A 20,693-nucleotide genomic window follows, 5' to 3' on the forward strand; every position below is an offset into this window, starting at 1 on the left:
AGGGGGGAGGGATAAATTGGGAGATTGGGATTGACATATACACACTACTATATATAAGATAGATAACTAATAAGGACCTACTGTATAGCACAGGGAACTCTACTCAATACTCTGTAATGACCTATATGGGAAAAGAATCTAAAAAAGTGGATATATATATATACATGTATAACTGATTCACTTTACTGTACACCTGAAACAAAACATTGTAAATCAACTATACTCCAATAAAAATTAAAAAAGAAAAGAAAAATAACAAAAACAAAATAGCATTTCAGTTACATGGGAATTTATGTAGAATCTCAATAAGAATTTAATCAGATATTTTTAAATTATCTGTACACTGTACACTGCTCTTTGTGCTGTAACAAACATAAAAATAAAAAGTACTCTTGCCCTTAAGGTTACAGTGAAGTTTGGGAGGTAAGACAAATGCAAGTTGCTTATATTAATAAAATAAATACCCTTGGTTATTTATTTCATAATACATATTACGGAAGTTCGGAGAAGAACGAGTACATCTGTTGGTGGGAATGCAGTAAGACTTTGTGGGATGAAAGTTCAATTTTAAGTGGACCTTGATGGAGGGGTGAAATTCCAACAGGTGGAGGTAGTGGATATTTCAGATAGAAGAAACAACATAAAGACTCAGAAGATTTATTTGGGGGGAAGCAAATCATTCTGTATCACTGAAGCAAGGACATACATTGTAGAGTAATAGAGGTTACAGCTGGTATGCTCTGTACATTGGAGTACTGTTGTGGAGAGCTTTGAATGCTGGGGTGTGAGGCATTTGGATTTAATTTACTAGTAAAAGAAGAGTGATTAGGGTGATTAATCTGTCGGCAGGATATAGGATGATTAAATCAAGGAGAGAGAGGAGACAGGGAGAGCTTTTGGAAAGGGAATGATGGATCTTGTTTTATGTATTTGTATTTCAAAGGAAATACCAAGTTCTATATTCAAGTTAAAAAGCATAATTTTGATAAGCATTAGAACTAAGAGCTATAACATAGAACTCAACATTAATGGAAAAACAAAACGTTCTAATGCTCTTGATATTACTACAGAAATAATGTTAATACAGTGTTAATATGTATGGAGTGCATGCTACGTACCAGGCATTGTATTAAGCATTCATTTAATTTTCGCACCAACCTTAATAGCCATTACTATTCCCATTTTTTTAGATGAGAACAATGAGACGTAGGGAAGTTACATAGCACAAGTCATGTATCTAATAAGTACCAAGACTGGCAAAACTGTTAAAAATAAGTATACTAGTTTGTTTAAACTCTGTGGTGCTGAGAATTGAGTGAATCCATCTCAGATCCTGACGGATTATTATTATTTGGCTTAGGTATGGCTCCTCTCTTACTATTTTAGTTTTTCCTATCATTCCTGATCCCTAATCCTATTCTTCTCCCCACCATGGGTACTCCAATGTGTTTGATATGTGTCCTGCATCCTTGAAAAGTGTATCATGATGTTTTAGGTATGCGCACATGTGTGTACATTATACATAACATATAAAAGGATGAACTATATACAATATGATGTATATGTTTCTAATATATTACTTTAAATCTTTATATAATAGTGTGCATTCATCACATTTTCCATATCTTTTCCCCTAGAAATAGACTCCCAGAATGCCTCACACTCCCTTTTACTTTCAGCAAAGCTGTGATAAATATCCTCTTGTATGACCCCTAAAACCCATCTTCTTTCTACTATGTCTTGCTGCCTCCTATTACATGCTTTTTGAGGTGTTTATTTCGGATGGAAGAAAAGCTGACATCTATGTTCATGGTATAGGTAAGATTGCAGGTTTTTTAATCCTGAAAAAGATTAAAATATATGTGGAATAGGTGATTTCATTGATGCTTCCAAAAGGAGCCACACAGGCAGGAAGATCTAGATGAATTATCCTGTTCCATTGATGCATTATGTTCAGTTAGTGGTAACATAAGCATTACAGCATCACTAGTATATTTGTTCTGGCTTTCTTCTTGTAGTATTCTTTTGCTGTCATTGCTATGAAGTAGTGCATATCGTAACATTGTAATAGTAAACAGTTTATACATTATCTTAATGTTTGTCAAAGTCATTTTCCTTACAAGCAAATAGGAAGTATGTTTTATAATAATTCACATTTGGGGCTTCCCTGGTGGCACAGTGGTTAAGAATCGCCTGCCAATGCAGGAGACACAGGTTCAAGCCCTGGTCCAGGAAGATCCTGCATGCCACGGAACGATTAAGCCCATGTGCCACAACTGCTGAGCCTGGAGCCCGTGAGCCACAACTGCTGAAGCCCGCATGCCTAGAGCCTGTGCTCTGCAACAAGAGAAGCCACCGCGATGAGAAGCCCGCAAACCTCAACAAAGAGTAGCCCATGCTCACCGCAAGTAGAGAAAGCCCACACACAGCAACAAAGACCCAACGCAGCCAAAAAAAAAAAAATTCATATTTGATCCTCACATTCCTACAAGGAAATAGATTTTATACTCTATGAGAGATTTGCAAAACATGTAGGACTCATTAAAGGGAAGAAAACTTGCTATATGGTTTTTGTATTTGTTATTTTTGGCTTCTAATTTATTCTTTCTCTCGACCCGTTGTCTTGACTAGTATTACTATGGCACCTTCGTTATGGCATGGAAAACATACTAATTATGTTCTTTAGAATAGACAACTGTGGTACATCTTGAGATACACCATCTGGTACTCTCAGCCATCCCTCATCAGTGATAGTCTAGGTTTAGTGGGGTTCTCTAGTTGTCCAAATATTTTCCTGTTACTATACATTCTTCTTTATTTTCTCTTTTGCCTCTGTGAATAGTGGTTTATATTTACTAAAGTCACTTCATATTTAGTTTGTTCCTTTTTAAGCCGTCTATCTACTTGAAGAAATAATAGACTTACTCCCAGCTCTTGATCTGTTCTTACTCTTGTTTTTTGAACTAAACTTCTCACTATTTATAAACATCTTTTCTTTGAACAGAGATTTAATTCAAGTGAACAAAATATTTTTATCTTTTAAATAATTTTTATCAGAGAGTAATCAAACCACTTCACTGAAATTTGAAAAATAAAAATATTAAAATTATCCATAATTTTTCTACTGAAATTTAACCATTTTTGCTTTTGGTATATTCTCTCCCAGTTTTCTTTTCCTATTGATATGATATAGTTTATAACAATATTTTGTACATACTACTTGTATATCTTATGTTTCATTTAACATTTGTGTATTATAAACATTTTCCACTTTGCCACTTAGTTTTAATAATCATCACTTTTATTATCTTCAAAGTATTCTCTAGAATAGCACTATCCAATGGAAATATAAAACAAGCCACATAAACAATTTTAAATTTTCTAGTAGCAACATTAAAAAAGTAAAAAGAAACAGCTAAAGTTAATGTTAACAATATATTTTATTTAACTTCAGATATCTAAAATAATCCTCACTTCAACATGTAATCATATAAAATTAATTATATTTTAACATTCTTTTTTTATACTAAGTCTTTGAAATTGGTGTCTGTTTTACATTTATAACACAGCTCAGTCACTAAATTGTCAACAGTCAAAATGAAGTGTAGCCTATCAAAACAATAAAATTGTGTTTAGCAGAAAAATATTTTACATTCCTTCCATTTTGAATTTTTTTTCAATTAAATTAAATTAAAATTCAGTTCCACAGTCACACTAACCACATTCCATGTGCTCATTGGCTACATGTGGTTTTTTACATTTAAATTACAATTAAATAAAATTTGAAATTCAGGTTTTCAGTTGCACTAGCCACATTTTAAATGATCAATAGCCAGGGACTTCCCTGGCGGTCCAGTGGTGAAGACTCTGCACTTCCAATGCAGGGGGTGTGGGTTTAATCCCTGGTTGGGAAACTAAGATCCCACATGCCATGTGGCACGGACAAAAAAAAAGAAACAAACAATAGCTCCCACCTCTTAAAGACCATAGATATGTGAAAAAGAAAGATAGGCTGTAAAGTGTTTACCACAGTGCCTGGCATAAGGAAACACCCAATAAATGCAGAGCTATAAATAAGTAAAGAATTTATAAATAATAAATATTTTTTAAAAAAATAAATAAATGATCAGTAGCCAGATTTAGAACGGGTATATATGCCAATTCTTACTTGACTATTTATTCTTCTATTATTGAATATATTGTTCCTAGGTTTTCAGTCAGATAAATAGTATACTGATATGTTCCTAAATGAATATTTTCCATATTTTGGATTATTTCCTTAAGGTAGACTCTCAGAAGTCTATTCATATTGGGTCAAAGAATATGAATTTGTTTATAGCTCCTCGTGTGTATTTTCAACTTATTTTCTGGAAAAAGTGTCAGTTTCACTCCCCATCAGTGGTATTAATATATTAATTTCACCAACCTTTCTTCATCATCAAGTTACTACCACGTTTCTTTTTTTTATATTTTATGTATTTTACTTTTTTAACTGAAATATAGTTGATTTACAATATTACATTAGTTTCAGGTGTACAACATAGTGATTCTATATTTTAATAGATTATACTTTGTTTAAAGTTACTACAAAACAATGGCAGTATTTCCCTGTGATGTACAATATGTACTTGCCTATATATTTTATACATAGTAGATTGTATCTGTTAATCCCATATCCCTGTCTTGCCCCCTTCCATTTCCCCACCAGTAATCACTGTTGTGTTTTTATATCTGCAAGTCTGTTTTGTTATTACATTCATTTTATTTTTTAGATTCCATATATAAGTGATAACATAGAATATTTGTCTTTCTCTGTCTGACTTATTTCACTAAGTATAATTCTCACTTGGTCTGTCCACATTGTTGCAAATGGCAGAATTTCATTCCTTTTTATGGCTGAGTAATCTTCTTTATCCATTCATCAGTTGATGGACACTTAGGTTGCTTTCATATCTTAGCTATTGTAAATAATGCTGCTGTGAACATTGGGGTGCATTTATCTTTTTGAATTAGTGTTTTTGTTTTCTTTGGATATATATCCAGCTCTGGAATTGCAGGGTCATATGGTAATTGTATTTTTAGTTTTTTGAGGAACCTCCATACTGTTTTCCATAGTGGCTGTACTAATTTACATTCCCACCAACAGTATACAAGTCTTCCTTTCCTCCACATCCTTGCCAATATTTGTTATTTGTAGACTTTTTGATGATAGCCATATTGACAGATGTGAGGTGATATCTCACTGTGGTTTCGATTTGCACTTCTCTAATAATTTGCAGTATTGAGCATCTTTTCATGTGCCTGTAGGTCTGTATATCTTCATTAGAAAAATGTCTGTTCACATCTTCTGCCCATTTTTTAAATCGGATTGCTTATCTTTTTGATATTGAGCTGTATGAGCTCTTTATATAACATTTTGGATATTAACCCCTTATCAGTAATATCATTTGCAAACTTCTTCCATTCAGTAGGTTGTCTTTCTGTTTTGTCAATGGTTTCCTTTGCTGTATTAAAGCTTTTTAGTTAATTCCCATTTGTTTACTTCTGCTTTTATTTCCTTTTCTTTAGGAGACAAACCCAAAAAATATTGCAGTGATTTATGTCAAAGAGTATTCTGCCTTTGTTTTTCTCTAGGAGTTTTATGGTATCCAGTCTTACATTTAGGTTAATCTGTTTTGAGTTTATTTTTGTATACAGTGTTAGAGTATGTTCTAATTTCATTCTTTTACATGTAGCTGTCCAGTTTTCCCAGCACCACTCATTGAAGAGACTGTCTTTTCTCCACTGTATATTCTTGCCTCCTTTGTCATAGGTTAATTAACCATAAGTGTGTGGGTTTCTTTCTGGGCCCTCTATGCTGTTCCATTGATCTATGTGTCTGTTTTTGTGCTGGTACCATACTGTTGATGACTGTAGCTTTGTAGTATAGTCTGAAGACAGGGATCATGATTCCTCCTGCTCTCTTCTTCTTTCTCAAGATTGCTTTGGCAATTTGGGGTCTTTTGTAGTTCCATATAAATTTTAGGATTATTTGTTCTAGTTCTGTGGAAAGTGCCTTGGGTTGTTTGACAGAGATTGCAATGAATCTGTAGATTGCTTTGGGTAGTATGGGCATTTTGACTATTTTAATTATTCTAATCCATGAGCACAGACTATCTTTCCATTTTTTTGTATTATCTTCAGTTTCCTTCATCAGTGTTTTATAGTTTTCAGAGTGTAGGTCTTTTACCTCCTTGGTTAAGTTTATTCCTGGGTATTTTGTTTTTGATGTGATTTGAAATGAGCAGTTTCTTTTCTTTTCTTTTCTTTTAGTATTTTAAATATTTCAATTACTTACATTCCCCCATGTTTAAACTACTCTGAGAAATCCTCAGAGTGGCTTAATGACAAATCTACATACTTGAGATTTCCAAGCTTTAAGTCTGGCTCTGATAAAAATGGTTCTTCGGCTCTGTCTTGGTCTTTCCCCTTTCCTCCTACTCCTGCCTTTTTTTTCTGTTTCAGTTTCCATTTTAGTGGATAAAATTGTCTCACTTCACCCTCAATTCTGATTAATATTATCCAATCTCTAAGTGTTAGACTCTCCTTTGCTTTTCGTTGGTCCTAGGGCCAAAGAGTAGCAGGGCTAACTCTTGTATCTACTGAGATCCCTATTTTGAAAGTTACAAGACTTTTGTTGATAATATAGAGTATTTTTCTAAACTACAGGTCTATAAACTATTGGCCTGTTTTTATTACAAACCTGTTACTTGAAAAAAAAATTTTTTTATAATAGTGTTGTTTTGGTGATATGATGGTCTGGAACGTGTGGCCTAGCAAAGGGTATAAATCTAGAAAGAAAAATTATGGTTGGCATCAATTTTAAGTCTTTACACTCTAAGAGAGCACAAATCCTAAATTGTTTAAATACTAAATATTTACTTAAAGAAAAACAAGAAACCATTCAAAAATGGAATTAATTTAAATTGTGAATTTGCCTCAATTAAAAGCTGATGTTTTTTTGTGTATTCTTTGTAAAATTAAGAAAATGGAAGTTCTACTGTCCACATCACAATCCTCTTATGTTGCATTTTAAAGTAAAACACACATACAACATACACACATTTGGAATGAGGCCAGATTTAGACTCTGGGGCATACTGTTCTGTACCTTAAATTACAATCAGATGTATTTTAGCACAGATCAAATTTTCAGTCTGAAGTTGGTGAGAAGCCTAATTATTTGACCAGGTTACTATTTATGTAGACCATTCTATGGCTGTCTGTGGTTAATCCACAGCTGGCAGAATGCTAGCTCTGGGAGGTTTTTATTTCATGCTGAAACAGTTTGGGGAGAAATAGGGGGAGGGGGGAGCTTTAAACTCTCCTCATTAAATGAAAGACTAAAAAGCAAGTACATACATATTACTATGGAGACAAGATGCTATAGAAACTGTTCATTTTAATTCTCCAAGTGACATAAATAGCAAAGCAGCTTGGATGCTCATAGTTTGCAAGTGACATGGTATTTGGTTTAAAAAGTAAGATGAAAACATTAAATGATGTTACCTAAGACTAAGACTTGTTTCCTTTTAGAACAGTTGAATATTGGTAAAGAATTAATGGTTTAGAATTTTTAAATGATGAGAAAATTTTATGTTACTGTGATAGGAAAATGTTTTTATTAGAATTTCATTAGCAATACTTTAGTAAGAGACAATTATAGTATAAAATTCTCTTAATATTTCAGAATTTGTAAGGGCAAGAAACCCTTCAAAGGTGGATCCCAGTACACATGACTCCTGCCAGAAAATTAATTTTTTAGTGTTCTTTTAATATTCATTTTGAAGTTTGAAAATAATAGAAAAAAAATCTTGTTTCTCTTTAAACTCTTTGAGTTTGCAAGATAGAAGTGGTTAGTCCCTCAGTTATAAGTGAATATTTCAGTAGCTCTTTTGTAACTTTTAAAAGTTTCCTTTACACTTTGATGGTTATTTCTAACATAAGGTAGCTCTTCTCTTCTCGTTCCCATTTCCCTACTTCCTCTGGTTCCTTGCTCTAATTATCCTCCCTCTCTTGCTTCTTCATTCTTCTGTTTCTCCAGTAGATCCTTCATTGAAGAGCAGAAATGCTCAAACTTTCCCTGTTCTTAAAAACAACTCTCCTACTCCCCTTCTCCCACTAAAAGTATCTTTTTGCTCTTTTCTTCTCTGTTATCTACTAAAACTAGGGTAATTATCTCTGGAGTCACTTGAATTCAAACTCCATCACACATAAGCTGTAGGACCTGGGAAACCTTTCTTAACTTTCCTATCTTGCCTTCTTTATTCATAAAAAGAGAGTAATAACAGTATCCACCTCATAGGTTTATGTAAGGAAAAAATGATAACTAAGTTGATATACATAGAGCTTTTAGTATAGTGCCTGGATTGTAAGAATTGCTCAGTGAATTTTAGATGATTCTATTATTATTCACTGATAAAACTCCCCAAATAATTTATCTTTACCCTTACTTTCTCACCATTCTTTTTTTAAACAACTATCTGTTTCTACCTTCATACCTTAAGTACTTTCTCCTAACCATCAAATCCTGTGATTTTGGCTCAGTCCTTTCCTCTCTACCCATTGATAGCTTCGGTGCCTTTAAGTATCTTCTTAAAGTTTCCCTTGTTTGGTTTCTCTCTCATGGCTTCTGTTCTTCTTGTGTACCTTCCTCTTGTACTCTGGTTTTTTCCTTTCCTCTGTCCCCTGATTTTGGTTCTTCTCCATTCTGTCCTTTGCCCTCTTCTTTTTCTACGTTCTCTTTCTTGGTAATTACAACTCCTCTTTTACCATCTCCTTCTTCCATGGCCTTTCTCCTGAGTCCAGCTTTCTGATATATTTGTAAGTCCCTTAACACCTCAAATGTAGTATGACCACAACTAAACACTCTCTTTGACGTCTAAGCCAGGTCTTGTTCTGTATTTTTCTATTTTTTTTCTTTGTTTTTTGGGTTTTTTGTTTGTTTGTTTTTCGGCTGTGCCATGCAGCATGTGGCATCTTAGTTCCCTGACCAGGGATCAAACCTGTGCCCCCTGCATTGGAAGTGCAGAGTCCTAACCACTGGACCACCAGGGAATTCCTGGATTTTTCTATTTCTATTAATAGTAGAACCAGATTCAAAATCTTAGTAATCTTTTGACTCTTTTCTCCTTTGTATCCCACATCTTAAACAATTGCTAAGTCCAGTATGTAATACTCCCAGTATCATTTCCTTTTACAAAGCCAAAAGCAGGCTTTTATTGACTGTTGCTGTCCAGAGTAACCTTCCCTTGAATTCTCCTATTAAGCTTGTTATTCCTTTCTTTCAAGGAAAACTTCATTACCCTTCACTCATCCCCACTCCACCTAATAGACTCCTGAACTGCCACTCAAGGCCCTTCGTGTTCTTAACTCAGCTGGGCTTTCAAACTTTTATCTTCTTTTGCCCTTTGTGTACTCCTTCATTTCCTTGCACATCATCCAAACCAGATTTCTATATAAGCATCCATGTCTTTGCTTATACTTTCTTGCATCTAGAAAGCGTAAATATATATTTTAAAAGACTTACTAATGTTTAAGATACAGATAAATAGTATTTTAAAATGTAGCTTTCCTGACAATAAGAATCCAAACTGTTTGTAAGAAGCTGTAAGGATCTAATCTGCCTTCATTACTATTTCTCTAATTTAAAAGTAATTATTGTCCTGAATGAGACCTTTCAAATATTTTTTCTTATGTAGATTCCTAGAATTCTTTCAGTATTGAACATACAAATCTAATATGAAATAATGTCTTATTCTCTAATGTAATGGCATATATCAAGCATATAGTACTCATATGATAAACTTTTCTCCTAATCAAATGCTATTTTCTGCCTTGCATTTTATAATTATATTTTTAAGGTTTACATTATATAGGCTTTTGTGTTTTGTATAGGTTTCTTTTATTCTCACTGAGAGTGACTCTGTGGAGATAGCATTTCTAATTTCCCTTCCTTTTTTTCTTTATCCAGGGTTTTTTTCTCACAGTTTCCCCAGAGTCAGTTTTAAAAGTGGCTCACCATGCTTCTGAAAACAACAGAATTTTCACTTTGAATCTGTCTGCACCATTTATTAGTCAGTTCTACAAGGAATCATTGATGAAAGTTATGCCTTATGTTGACATACTCTTTGGAAATGAGACGGTGAGTAATTTTTTTTTTAAAGTACCTACTTGTTTTGGTTTCTCTTTGTGTATATGTTTAGAAATATATAAATAAAAACTGTGTATTTGAGAATTAAGTAAAACTGCCTCAGTTTGGACCACTCTAACTCAGTATTTTTAGTATTTCCTTCAGAATATACTAATTTCTTACACAGTAAAAAATTAGTCTTTTAAAGGGTTAGGTTATTCAGGTTTATAATTTACATGTAGTAAAATTCACTCTTCTTATACGTTTCTGTGAGCTTTTGCAAATGCATACCTGTCATGTGACTGTGACCACAAGCAAGATAAAAAACATTTTCATCACATTTATCAGTCAACCCTTGCCCTCATCCTTAGCCCTTAACATCAACCTCAAATGACCTTAATTAAAAAGAAAATGAGGAGGAGCCTTAACAAAAATAAAAAGCATTGGAGAGCACACAGAAAACTCTTTAATAAGAGCTCACATTTGTAAAACATATGTAAAAAAGATGGAAAGCATTTATAGAACCAGGGAACAATGCTAAAAGTTTGGCAGAGACATTGAAGAATAGAAAAGAATAGAGGCCCAAGAATAATTAGGTTTGCAGAAAATGCTGATGATATCAAAATGGTCTTCATTGTTTAAAAAAACTCCAAAAGTACAGTCAACAGAAAAAGTAATTGGACTTCATCAAAATTAAAAACTTTTGTGCATCAAAGGACACTATCAGGAAAGTGAAAAGACAACCCATGGATGGTAGAAAATATTTGCAAATAATATCTATCGGTTCAGGGATTATTATCCAGAATATATATCTTAACAACTCAAATACATCTCAACAAGAAGAAAACAACCTAATCTAAAAATGGTCAAAGGACTTAAATAAATATTTCTTCAAAGAAGATGTATCAATACAAAGGGCCAATAAGCATGTGAAAAGATGCTCACCATCAGTAATCATTAGAGAAATGCTTATGAAACTAAAGTAAGATATTACTTGACACGCAGTAGGATGGCTGTTTTCAAAATAAAAAAATGGAAAATAACAAGTACTGGCAAGGATGTGGAGAAATGGGAACTCTTGTGCATAGCTGGTGGGAATGTAAAACGGTGCAGCTGCTGTGGAAAACAATTTGGTGGTTATTCAAAAAGTTAAAAAGAGAATTATTACCATATGATCCAGCAATTCCACTTCTAGGTATAACCAAAAAACCTTCAAAGCAGGGATTCAAATGCTTTTACACCAATGTTTAGCAGCATTATTCACAATAGCCACAAGTTGGAAACAAACCAAATGTTCTTCAACAGATGAATAGAAAAATAAAATCTGGTATATACATACAATGGAATATTATTCAGCCTTTAAAAGGAATGAATTCTCATACATGGTACAATATGAATGAATCTTGAAAACATTATGTTAAGTGAAATAAGGCAGATACAAGCAGACACCTATTGGGTTTTCCTATAAGGATTCCTCTGAAATGAAGAATCTGGAATAGAAAAACTCATAAAGAAGGACAGCAGAATAGTGGTTACTAGGCACTGGGGGGAAAGGGGAGTTGGGAGTTATTTAATGAGTACAAAGCTTCTATTTGGGATGAAAGAAAGTTCTGGAAATGGATAGTGGTGATGATTGCACAACATTGTGAATATATTTAATGTCAGTGAATTTAACACTTAAAATTGTTAAAGTGGTAAAATTTTACTTTATGTATATTTTACCACAATTTAAAAAATTGGTTGATTCTACAGATCGGTAAAGTTAAAGTTTGGCTAGAACTTAGTACTGTATAGATTATTAAAGAAATTATTTTTCCCTACCTAGAAGAGGAAGTAGTAAAATTACAAGCTACTACATGGCTACAAGTCATGTCAGGATAACTTTTTACTTTTTTTGTATGATTGCTATTCATATGAATTCAACAGATATGTAGTACCTATTATGGCAGACCAATAAACAGTAGATGTATAGTATATTTGAGATGATTTGTCGTAATATGGATTATAGAATAATAAATATTGGATACAGGGCAATTAGATATATTTAATAGTTTACTGAACCAGTCTCAAAAAGTCCTCCGATAAATTAATAGATTTCTAGTGATATGCTTCAGTGTTTGCTCAAGTAAACTATCAGTGATTCAGATAAAGCTGTATTTGTAGATAATGCAAACGCACAGAATGTAAATAATGCAACACGTTAATAGATACCAAGTAAGTTGAATGTCAAAATGAGACTTTCAGCAATTTTAGTAGATTTGGAAATACCAGTTAAGTGATGAAATTTAATGAGGATAAATAAAAATGATACCATATTTGATTATAAAAAAGCAAATATGTTATTATGAGCTTTATCTCTTTAATCTCATATTTCATTGTTCTCCTTGAATAGTAATAATAAACTATCTTCGGTTCTCTAGGAAAACAAGGGACATTTCTTTTCTAAATTGCAATAAAGTGTGAAATATATTTCTCAGGGAATACACACAGGATTGCTTTGTCCTTCTCCCCCTCTTTCTCCCTCAAAAGAAAAAAACAAACAAACAAAAAAAAACAAACAAATCTACTGTGCTTAATATAAATTCTCAAAATGTCAGCACTTGGCTCTTATTTTCTACCTAGTGCCACTTTCCTTTTCATAGGATTGTGTACTACTAATGATGTTTTAAAGCTTTTCTGATAACCTCAGAAAGTATATTTTTAAAAAAAAAGAACTTGTCCACCAAGGCTATCTCTTCACAGATAATGAAGGACAGTGATCCTTATGAGACAAGGAATAAATGAAATGAGGCCTATGATTAACCCAACTTACCACTTGAAGAGAATTTCTAGGCCATTGCACAGAGGAGAACCCACGTAGAGCTTGGCAGTCTCTTTGAATTGAAGAGATGGAGCTGGAAGTTCAGGAAATCTAACAGCTAGCCAGCTGGAGTTTGCACTTCATAGTACCCGAAAGGAAAGAGCTGCATAGAGAGAGAACACAGATTTGCAGAGTCCCACCCAAGTCTTTCAGCTGAGTACTGATCAGCTGTGAGGAAACTAATGAAGGCTGGGAAAAGAACCACCTGAGAAGATAGCCTGTAACCATTCTTATTCTACTAGCTAGAGTAGAGAACCTCATAATTCATGAGCTTCAGAGTACTTAGAACACCATTGGGGCAAAATTAGTCTAGAGTGAGGCTCCTTTTGTCCCTCTGAACAATATTATCCCAATATGCATACAGTGCCCTGTATTGGGTTAAAGAAATTCCCTTCTATTCTTAGTAATCTGAGGGCTTTTTATCTGGAATGGATGTTGGATTTTGACATTCTCCCCCCCTGATTTTAGCAAATTCAATCCAATAATAGGATAATTCATCATGACCAAGACTGTAGGGTTGGTTTACCAATCAATATAATTCACCTTTGTAAAAATAAAAAACATCACCATCTTAATAGACACAGAAAAAAACTTATGTCAGAATCCAACATCCATTCCTGATAAAAAGCCCTCAGAGTACTAAGAATAGAATGGAACTTCTTCAACCCAATACAGGACATCCACAAAAAATGTACAGCTAATATCATACTTAATGATTAAAAACTGAGTACTTTCCTCTAAGATCAGGGACAAAGCAAGGATGTTCATTCTTTCCACTTTCATTCAGCATTGTACTGGAGGTTCTAGCCCGTGCTAATAAGGTATGAAAATCATCGAGATTAGAAAGGAAGAAGAAAAACTGTCTGTTACTAAACACCATGATCATCTTTGTAGAAAAATCCTTTGAAATCTACAAAGAGCTATTACAAATAAAAATGAGTTTAGCAAGGTTGTGGGATACAAGATAAACACACAAAAACCAGTTGCATTTCTATATAGTAGCAGCAAACACGCAGAAATTGAAATTTAAAATTACTATTTCCATTACTATAAAAAGATATAACGTACTTTGGGATAAATCTAATAAAATATATACAAAACCTGTATACTGAACACTACAAAACATTGTTGAGAAAAATTAAAGAACTAAGTAAATGGAGAGAGAGGGCATGTGCATGGATTTTAACTCTATTGTGAAGGTGTCAGGTCTCAAATTGGTCTTTGGCTCCAACATAATTTAATTTAAAATCCCAACAGGTTTTTTGTTTGTTCATTTTCTAGACGTCAACAATCGTATTCTAAAATTAATATGGAAAAACACTGGACTAAAATAGTCAAACCAACTTTGAAAAAAAAAATCAGAGGACCTACACTACATGGTGTCAGGACTTATAAAGCTACAGTAGTCAATACAGTGTGGCACTGGCCTAAAGACAGGCAAATAGATCCATGGAACAGAGGAGATAGTACAGAAATAGACCAACTATTGATTCTTTAGCAAAATTTCAGTAGCAATTCTGTAAATAATAGTCTTTTTAACAAATTATGCTATGGCAATTGAATATCCATATCCAAAAAAGCAAAACTTCAGCCCATACAACATGCAACAACTATTCAAGTGTCCAACATTAAAAAGTATGACCATACGAGATATTTGCACGAGCTGCTAGAACTGTCATACACTGCTGGTGAGAATGCAAAATGGTACAACTACTTTGAAAAATAGTTTTCCAGTTTCTTACAAAGTTATATATAACCCACCATATGATCTAGCTGTCCCCCCGCAAGAGAAATGAAAGTATATGTACATATAAACACATACACAAATGCTTGTAGGAATTTTTATTTGTAAAATCCAAAGTCTAGAAGCAACTCAGTGTCCATCAACTGGTGACGGGATAAGCAAACTGTGGTATATCCATACGCTAGAATACTAGTCTAGAAAAGAAATGAAGTATTTATACATGCACCAACATGGATGTATGTCAGAATATTTATACTGAGTGAAAGATGAGCTGCCAGACAAAAAGTACATTCTGTGTAACTCCATTTAAATTAAATTCTAGAGAATTCAAACTGTAGTGACAGAAAGCAGATTCGTGGTTGCCTGGGAAGGAGTTGTGCTGTGAGGCAGTGATCACAAATGGACGTAACAAAACTTTTGGACGTAATGAATGTGTTCCTTATCTTGATTGTGATTGTAGTTTCAGGACTTTATGCATGTGTCAAAACTTATCTAATTAGATACTTTAATTTGTGCAGATCATTATATGTGAATTATACCTTATAAAGCTTTTTTGAAAGAATACGTACTGTGTGATTCCATTTACATAAGTTTAAAAATGGGGAAAATTAGAGTTGTTCATATAAAAAGCTCTAAAGAACCAATGTTAAATGAAGACATGAGGGACTTCCCTCATGAGGTGGTCCATAGAAAGTACTGTTGACCTGTGAAAACCACAGGGGGTTGGGTTGCCACCTCTAAAGGCAATAAAAATTCTGCATATAATTTATAGTCGGCTCCCTGTACTCATGGTTCCCCTGCACCTGAGGTTCCAACCAACGGCAGATCCTGTAGTTCTGTAGTATTTACTGTTGAAAAAAATCTGCATATAAGTGGACACGTGCAGTTCAAACTGGTGTTGTTCAAAGGTCAACTGTGCTCAGTTTTTGTTAGGTAGTGTTGAAGGTGTTCTTAGCAGTATTGATATTATTCCTCTCTTAAGTTTTCACTTAACTAACTTGCTTGAATAACATGCACTCTCCATTCCCTTGATAAAACATAATAAGTAGTGCCAAGTGAATAAGGAAAAACTATTACGCTATTAGGCTGTTCTCTGATAGACCAACTTCTCTTCCTACAAATTTGCTTTTAATGATTATATAATCTGATAAAATAGAATAGAGTGCAAATAGAATGAGAATTCGTTTAATGAATTAAGTTTGGGTACAAAACTCAGTAAAGACAAATTGCTTTAAAAAGTTGTTCTTGAATTAGGTGTGGGCATGAAAAGTTTTAAAGATTAAAGGAAGAAGAAACTAAATATCTGCACTCAGGAGTACTCCATAGAAGTCTTCAAGTTTTGACTCTCCTTTAAAGAAACTAAAAGTGAAATTCATAAACCATGAATTATGGATCTGATTCTATAAGAAAGGCTCTAGAATATCAGTCAGCATACACACATTAAAAGTCTTGACCCTACTTTAAATATTAGCAAATGATATATCATTATATATTAATAAAATGTTTATAGACTTTTTAAACTAAATTTTTTAAAATTTAATCAATTTGCTGATTTATTAGCTAACTACTGTTCCTTCCATTTCCTCATATGTAAAATGAAGGATTTGTGTAGAAATACTAGAAGATCTTTTAAATTTTTTCTTAGAGCCTAAAAATGTTTTTTACAAAAACCGTGGATTCATTTTTCTCAGATGTTCTAATAGTAACACTGACGAATTTTACTATAAATCAGCAAGTCCTTGTTCTGAAATCTAGAATAATATAATCCCAAACATTAATTTTAGATAGTTATTCTTTTCATTGTTAACAGGCTCAACTGTAATGCCTTACAAGCTAGATTTTTTTTTCTCTTCTTTCACCCCTACTGTTTCTTTTCTCTGTTTGATTTGCCCAAGGAAAAGGGTGTTCTTCTCTAAGGAATGTCTGAAAATATTTGGTTGAGCTCATTCTGAAACAAAATAGAAGTATTCACAGGAATACCGATACTCCATTAATATGATAAAAACAAAGTATAAATTATTAACTGACGTGATTTACTTTTTTTCTTTCTTTTATCACGATAAAAAAAAAAAGAACAAAATTTACTACTTTTGAGTGTATGATTCATCGGCTTTAAGTACACTGACAGTGTTGTGCAACCATCACCACTGTCTATTCACAGAACTTTTTTATCTTTCCAAAAGAGTAGCTTTGTACCCATTCAACAATAACTGCTAATTCCCCTTTTCCCCCAGTGCCTGATAACCACTATTTTACTGGATTTCTCTATGAATTTGCCTATTCTACGTACCTCAAAAAGTAGCATCACACAATAGTTGTCTGTCTGGCTTATTTCACTGAAAATAATGTTTTCAAGGTTCATCCATGTTGTAGCATGTATCAGAGTTTCCCCTTTGTTTATCCATTCATCCATTGATGGATATTCAGTTTATTTTTACCTTTGACTTTTGTTAATAATGCTGCTGCTGCTGGTATACAAGTATCTGTTCAAGTCCCTGCTTTCAGGTTTTTTGGGTATGTAGAAGTGGAATTGCTGGATCATATGGTAATAATCCTCTTTTTAACTTTTTGAGGAACCACCAAATTGTTTTCCACAGCAGCTGCACCATTTTACAGTTCCCACCAGCAATGCACAAGGGTTCCTATTTCTCTACATCCTTGCTAACACTTGCTATTTTCCATTTTTTTGGCAATAACCATCCTAAGGGGTGTAATATAGCATCTCATTCTGATTTTGATTTGTGTGACTTAACTTTTAACTGAGATTCAGAAATGCATAGCAATAAATTTTTATGTTGGCTCAATTAAAAATTCTTGGTAACCTGGTAAATTGCATTTTATACTTTTAAACTACACATCTGAATTTATTGGTTGTCCTTGTTAAGGTAGTTTTGAAACTACCATAATATATAAATTATTTAAATGTTACATTGTATTTTTAATTTGTTTCTGACATCTTCAAAGTTTAAAGCATTTCCCTTCTGCGACAACCATTTGTTACCTAGACAACCATTTGTTACCTAGACTCAGCTTAAAAAAGGACATTCTACATGCAGGTAATTATATTCATTGATGCCTGCTAATGCAGTCTGCTTTGTAGTCATAATCTAGCAGTACATGACTAAAGAACTTGATTATTCTTGTTTTTCATTTTTATTAAATTAAGAACTTTTTTTGAATAGTGTCATCTTGCAAATGGTTCTTAAGAGTAATACTTTTCAAGGCTCCATAATGACTAGATAATTAACCTGCCAGGATTAAGTACACTCAACTTTGCTTCAGGATACTTAACTCTCAAACAAGGTCAATTATCTCATGATAATAACTGCTTTGTCAAGAGTTACCACTTAATTCCACAGTGAAACGTCACATTACCCGTACAATGCGCTTTAAGATAGAGTTTAAACAGTAAAATACAACTTGAAAATTGGGCAGAATTCAGTTTAATTATTTCATACATATTAAGAATGCTACATTTTAGATAAAACTATCCCACATAGACCTAGTGTTTTGAATCTCACAGATGATTTCTGTTTATAAAGATTATGTGTTACTCTGTTTCATCCATCCTTCTGCTGGCATTATTCCCACACTGTACATTTTCTTTCAGGGAAATCCATTTTAAACCTATTGATCCTACAGAGGATTCAGTATGTTAAAAACCTCTAGTGCAGACTAGGAAAATTGAAATTACTGTCTCTTTCCTAAGTGATGATTTAACTTTTTAAAAAAATATCCCTTATCAATGAATGAATTACAAAGCAATATACAAAATTCTGCAGTTTTTTTGTTGTTGTTTCTGTTGTGGCTGAGTAGCTCTTAAATCATATTAGGATAGTGATGTATAGCCAAAAACAGGAATGCTACATGATGCATCGGGACATTCTGAAAGAAATGAATAATTGGCTTTAATTACTTGAATCCATGTTTTCTAAACCTGAGTAATGGCTGTGTCTCCTTATAAGTAAACCCTGATCATCTTTTTACTAAAGCAGATGGATTAGGTTAACTTTTTCTTCTTTTACGTAGTTTGCTGGGAGAGGAGGGGGACATTTATTGATATTTATTGTTTACACTGTTAAATCCTTAATCTTTCTAATAGCCATTGATTCTTTTTAAAATAACAATATAAAAATTAATAATTGGAAAACAGCAATAGTGCTTTAATTGTAAATAACCTTTGGTAAACTCTGTCTTATCTGAAGTAGTCTGTCAGCGTCTATAGAAAGATGTCATTTGCTGTTTCACTATGAAAATCTGTGTAAATCTTTAAATTATGTGCACCAAATATAATAAGTGCTATGAATGCATACATCTTCATCCAGATAGTCTCTCTTTGGTTAGGAGACTTACTGTTCTTCATAAAGGTATTATTTTTAATTATGGGAAAAACTTCCTTTCTCTCTAAGTCTGTACATTTTATCCTCAGGGAATTCCTTTTTGAATTGTTACATCTTTTTGTTAAATCTAATTCCTTAAGATACATGATTTCCAGACATTTTCAGAGAGGCAGGCTGTCACCAGATCCATATTCTGACGGGAGAAGAGATGGTCTTTTCTTTCCTCATATGAAGGTGTTTCCAACATGAATGTGGGGAATAGGGCTATACCTAAAATGGTAATTCTACCCTTGTAATTATACAAAAGTGCCTAGTTTCTTCCAAGGAAAGATGGAAGTCACCTTCCTGAGACTCTTCTTATAGATCTTTCCATTCCTCTCTCTTTACTATAAGCAAACAAAGTGAGAGGAGCCTATGATACAGATAAAAATCTAAGGTTGTTATAAGATCAATCCAGGGAAGTGGGAAATGATGTTTCAGAGAAGATACGTAACCCCTTCAAAAAAATTAAAACTTATGGTGCTCATATAAAATTCTGATGTATTTTCTGCTAAGGATAATGAAATTTCAATTAAGATAGGGCTGTGGCATTGTAAGATTGCTGCTTAGCTCCTGGATTCAACTTTCTCCTTTGGGTGTTTCTGATATATTTTACTCACCTGGAAAAAAAAAAAAAATGAGATTCACTGTAGCACAAGGGAGTCTTCTAATGTCAGTGGCATGTTGTAAAGATGTGCTGTGGGAAGGATTTGGAAAGAGCCAAAGGCTATTTAACTGTAAGCTTTGTGTGTCTCTTCCTTCCTTTCTACTTAACTCTCTCCTTTTCTCTTCCAGTCCCCACCAACATACCCTTCCTTGCTTACTCCCTTCATCTCCCTCCCCTTACCAAGCTACACTGCCTCTCTAATGATGAAAGGTTTTCAAATCATTCCCAAACTCATCATTGGCTTAAAAAAAAAAAACAAAACCCTGTAATTTGAAATGGTTTGAATTGCTGTGGAGATAATCATATTTTATGCAGATGTCTTTCTGTGTTATTCAGTATTTCAATTACTCTTTTTATTTGAATGTTTTAGATACTGTACTATAAATTTGTGACTATTTTAGTATTATTTGTCTAGTATGCCATGATATAAAGGTAATGAGTTAATATTTAAACTTTCTATTTAATGAATTTAAAAATTTTCTTATTACTAAAATTATAATGAAATTGACTTATGCTTGTAAATAAAAACTAAATTTATATCACAGAAGAAGGAGCCCAGGACTATATTTAGAAAATCCGTTTTTTGACTCAGCTTGAATTTTTCTGTGCCTTTCTTCTTTGACATTAGGAGGATAATTGGCAAATTTTAAATAGGTTTTATAGATTAGTTAATAGTATTTTATCAACAGTAATTTCTTAGCTTTGATGATTCTAAAATAGTTATGTAAATGTCCACATTTGAAATACTCCTAACCTCCTTTTTCTGATCCAGATCCAATCCAGGATCTCAGTTATCATTTACTTACCATGTTTCCTTAGTTTCTTTAATCTGGAGCAATTTCTTCATATTTCTTTGTCTTTTATGACTATTAC

General features: G+C 33.2%; 1 protein-coding gene across 12 annotated transcripts in view; it reads left to right on the forward strand.

The window, feature by feature from the left end:
* Positions 1–20,693, forward strand: part of ADK (adenosine kinase) — a 499,862-nt gene that overhangs the window by 346,221 nt on the left and 132,948 nt on the right. For all 12 annotated transcript variants that reach the window (XR_014249407.1, XM_082408790.1, XM_082408793.1 and 9 more), the window contains one exon: positions 10,012–10,182. Coding sequence is in view for 11 of the 12 variants with exons in the window: in XM_082408790.1 (XP_082264916.1) it covers positions 10,012–10,182 (171 nt within the window). In the remaining variant the exon portion in view is untranslated. The remainder of the gene's footprint in view (positions 1–10,011; positions 10,183–20,693) is intronic.

This window comes from Balaenoptera borealis (genome assembly GCF_965194805.1).
Source record: "Balaenoptera borealis genome assembly, chromosome: 10".
Lineage (NCBI taxonomy): Eukaryota > Metazoa > Chordata > Mammalia > Artiodactyla > Balaenopteridae > Balaenoptera > Balaenoptera borealis.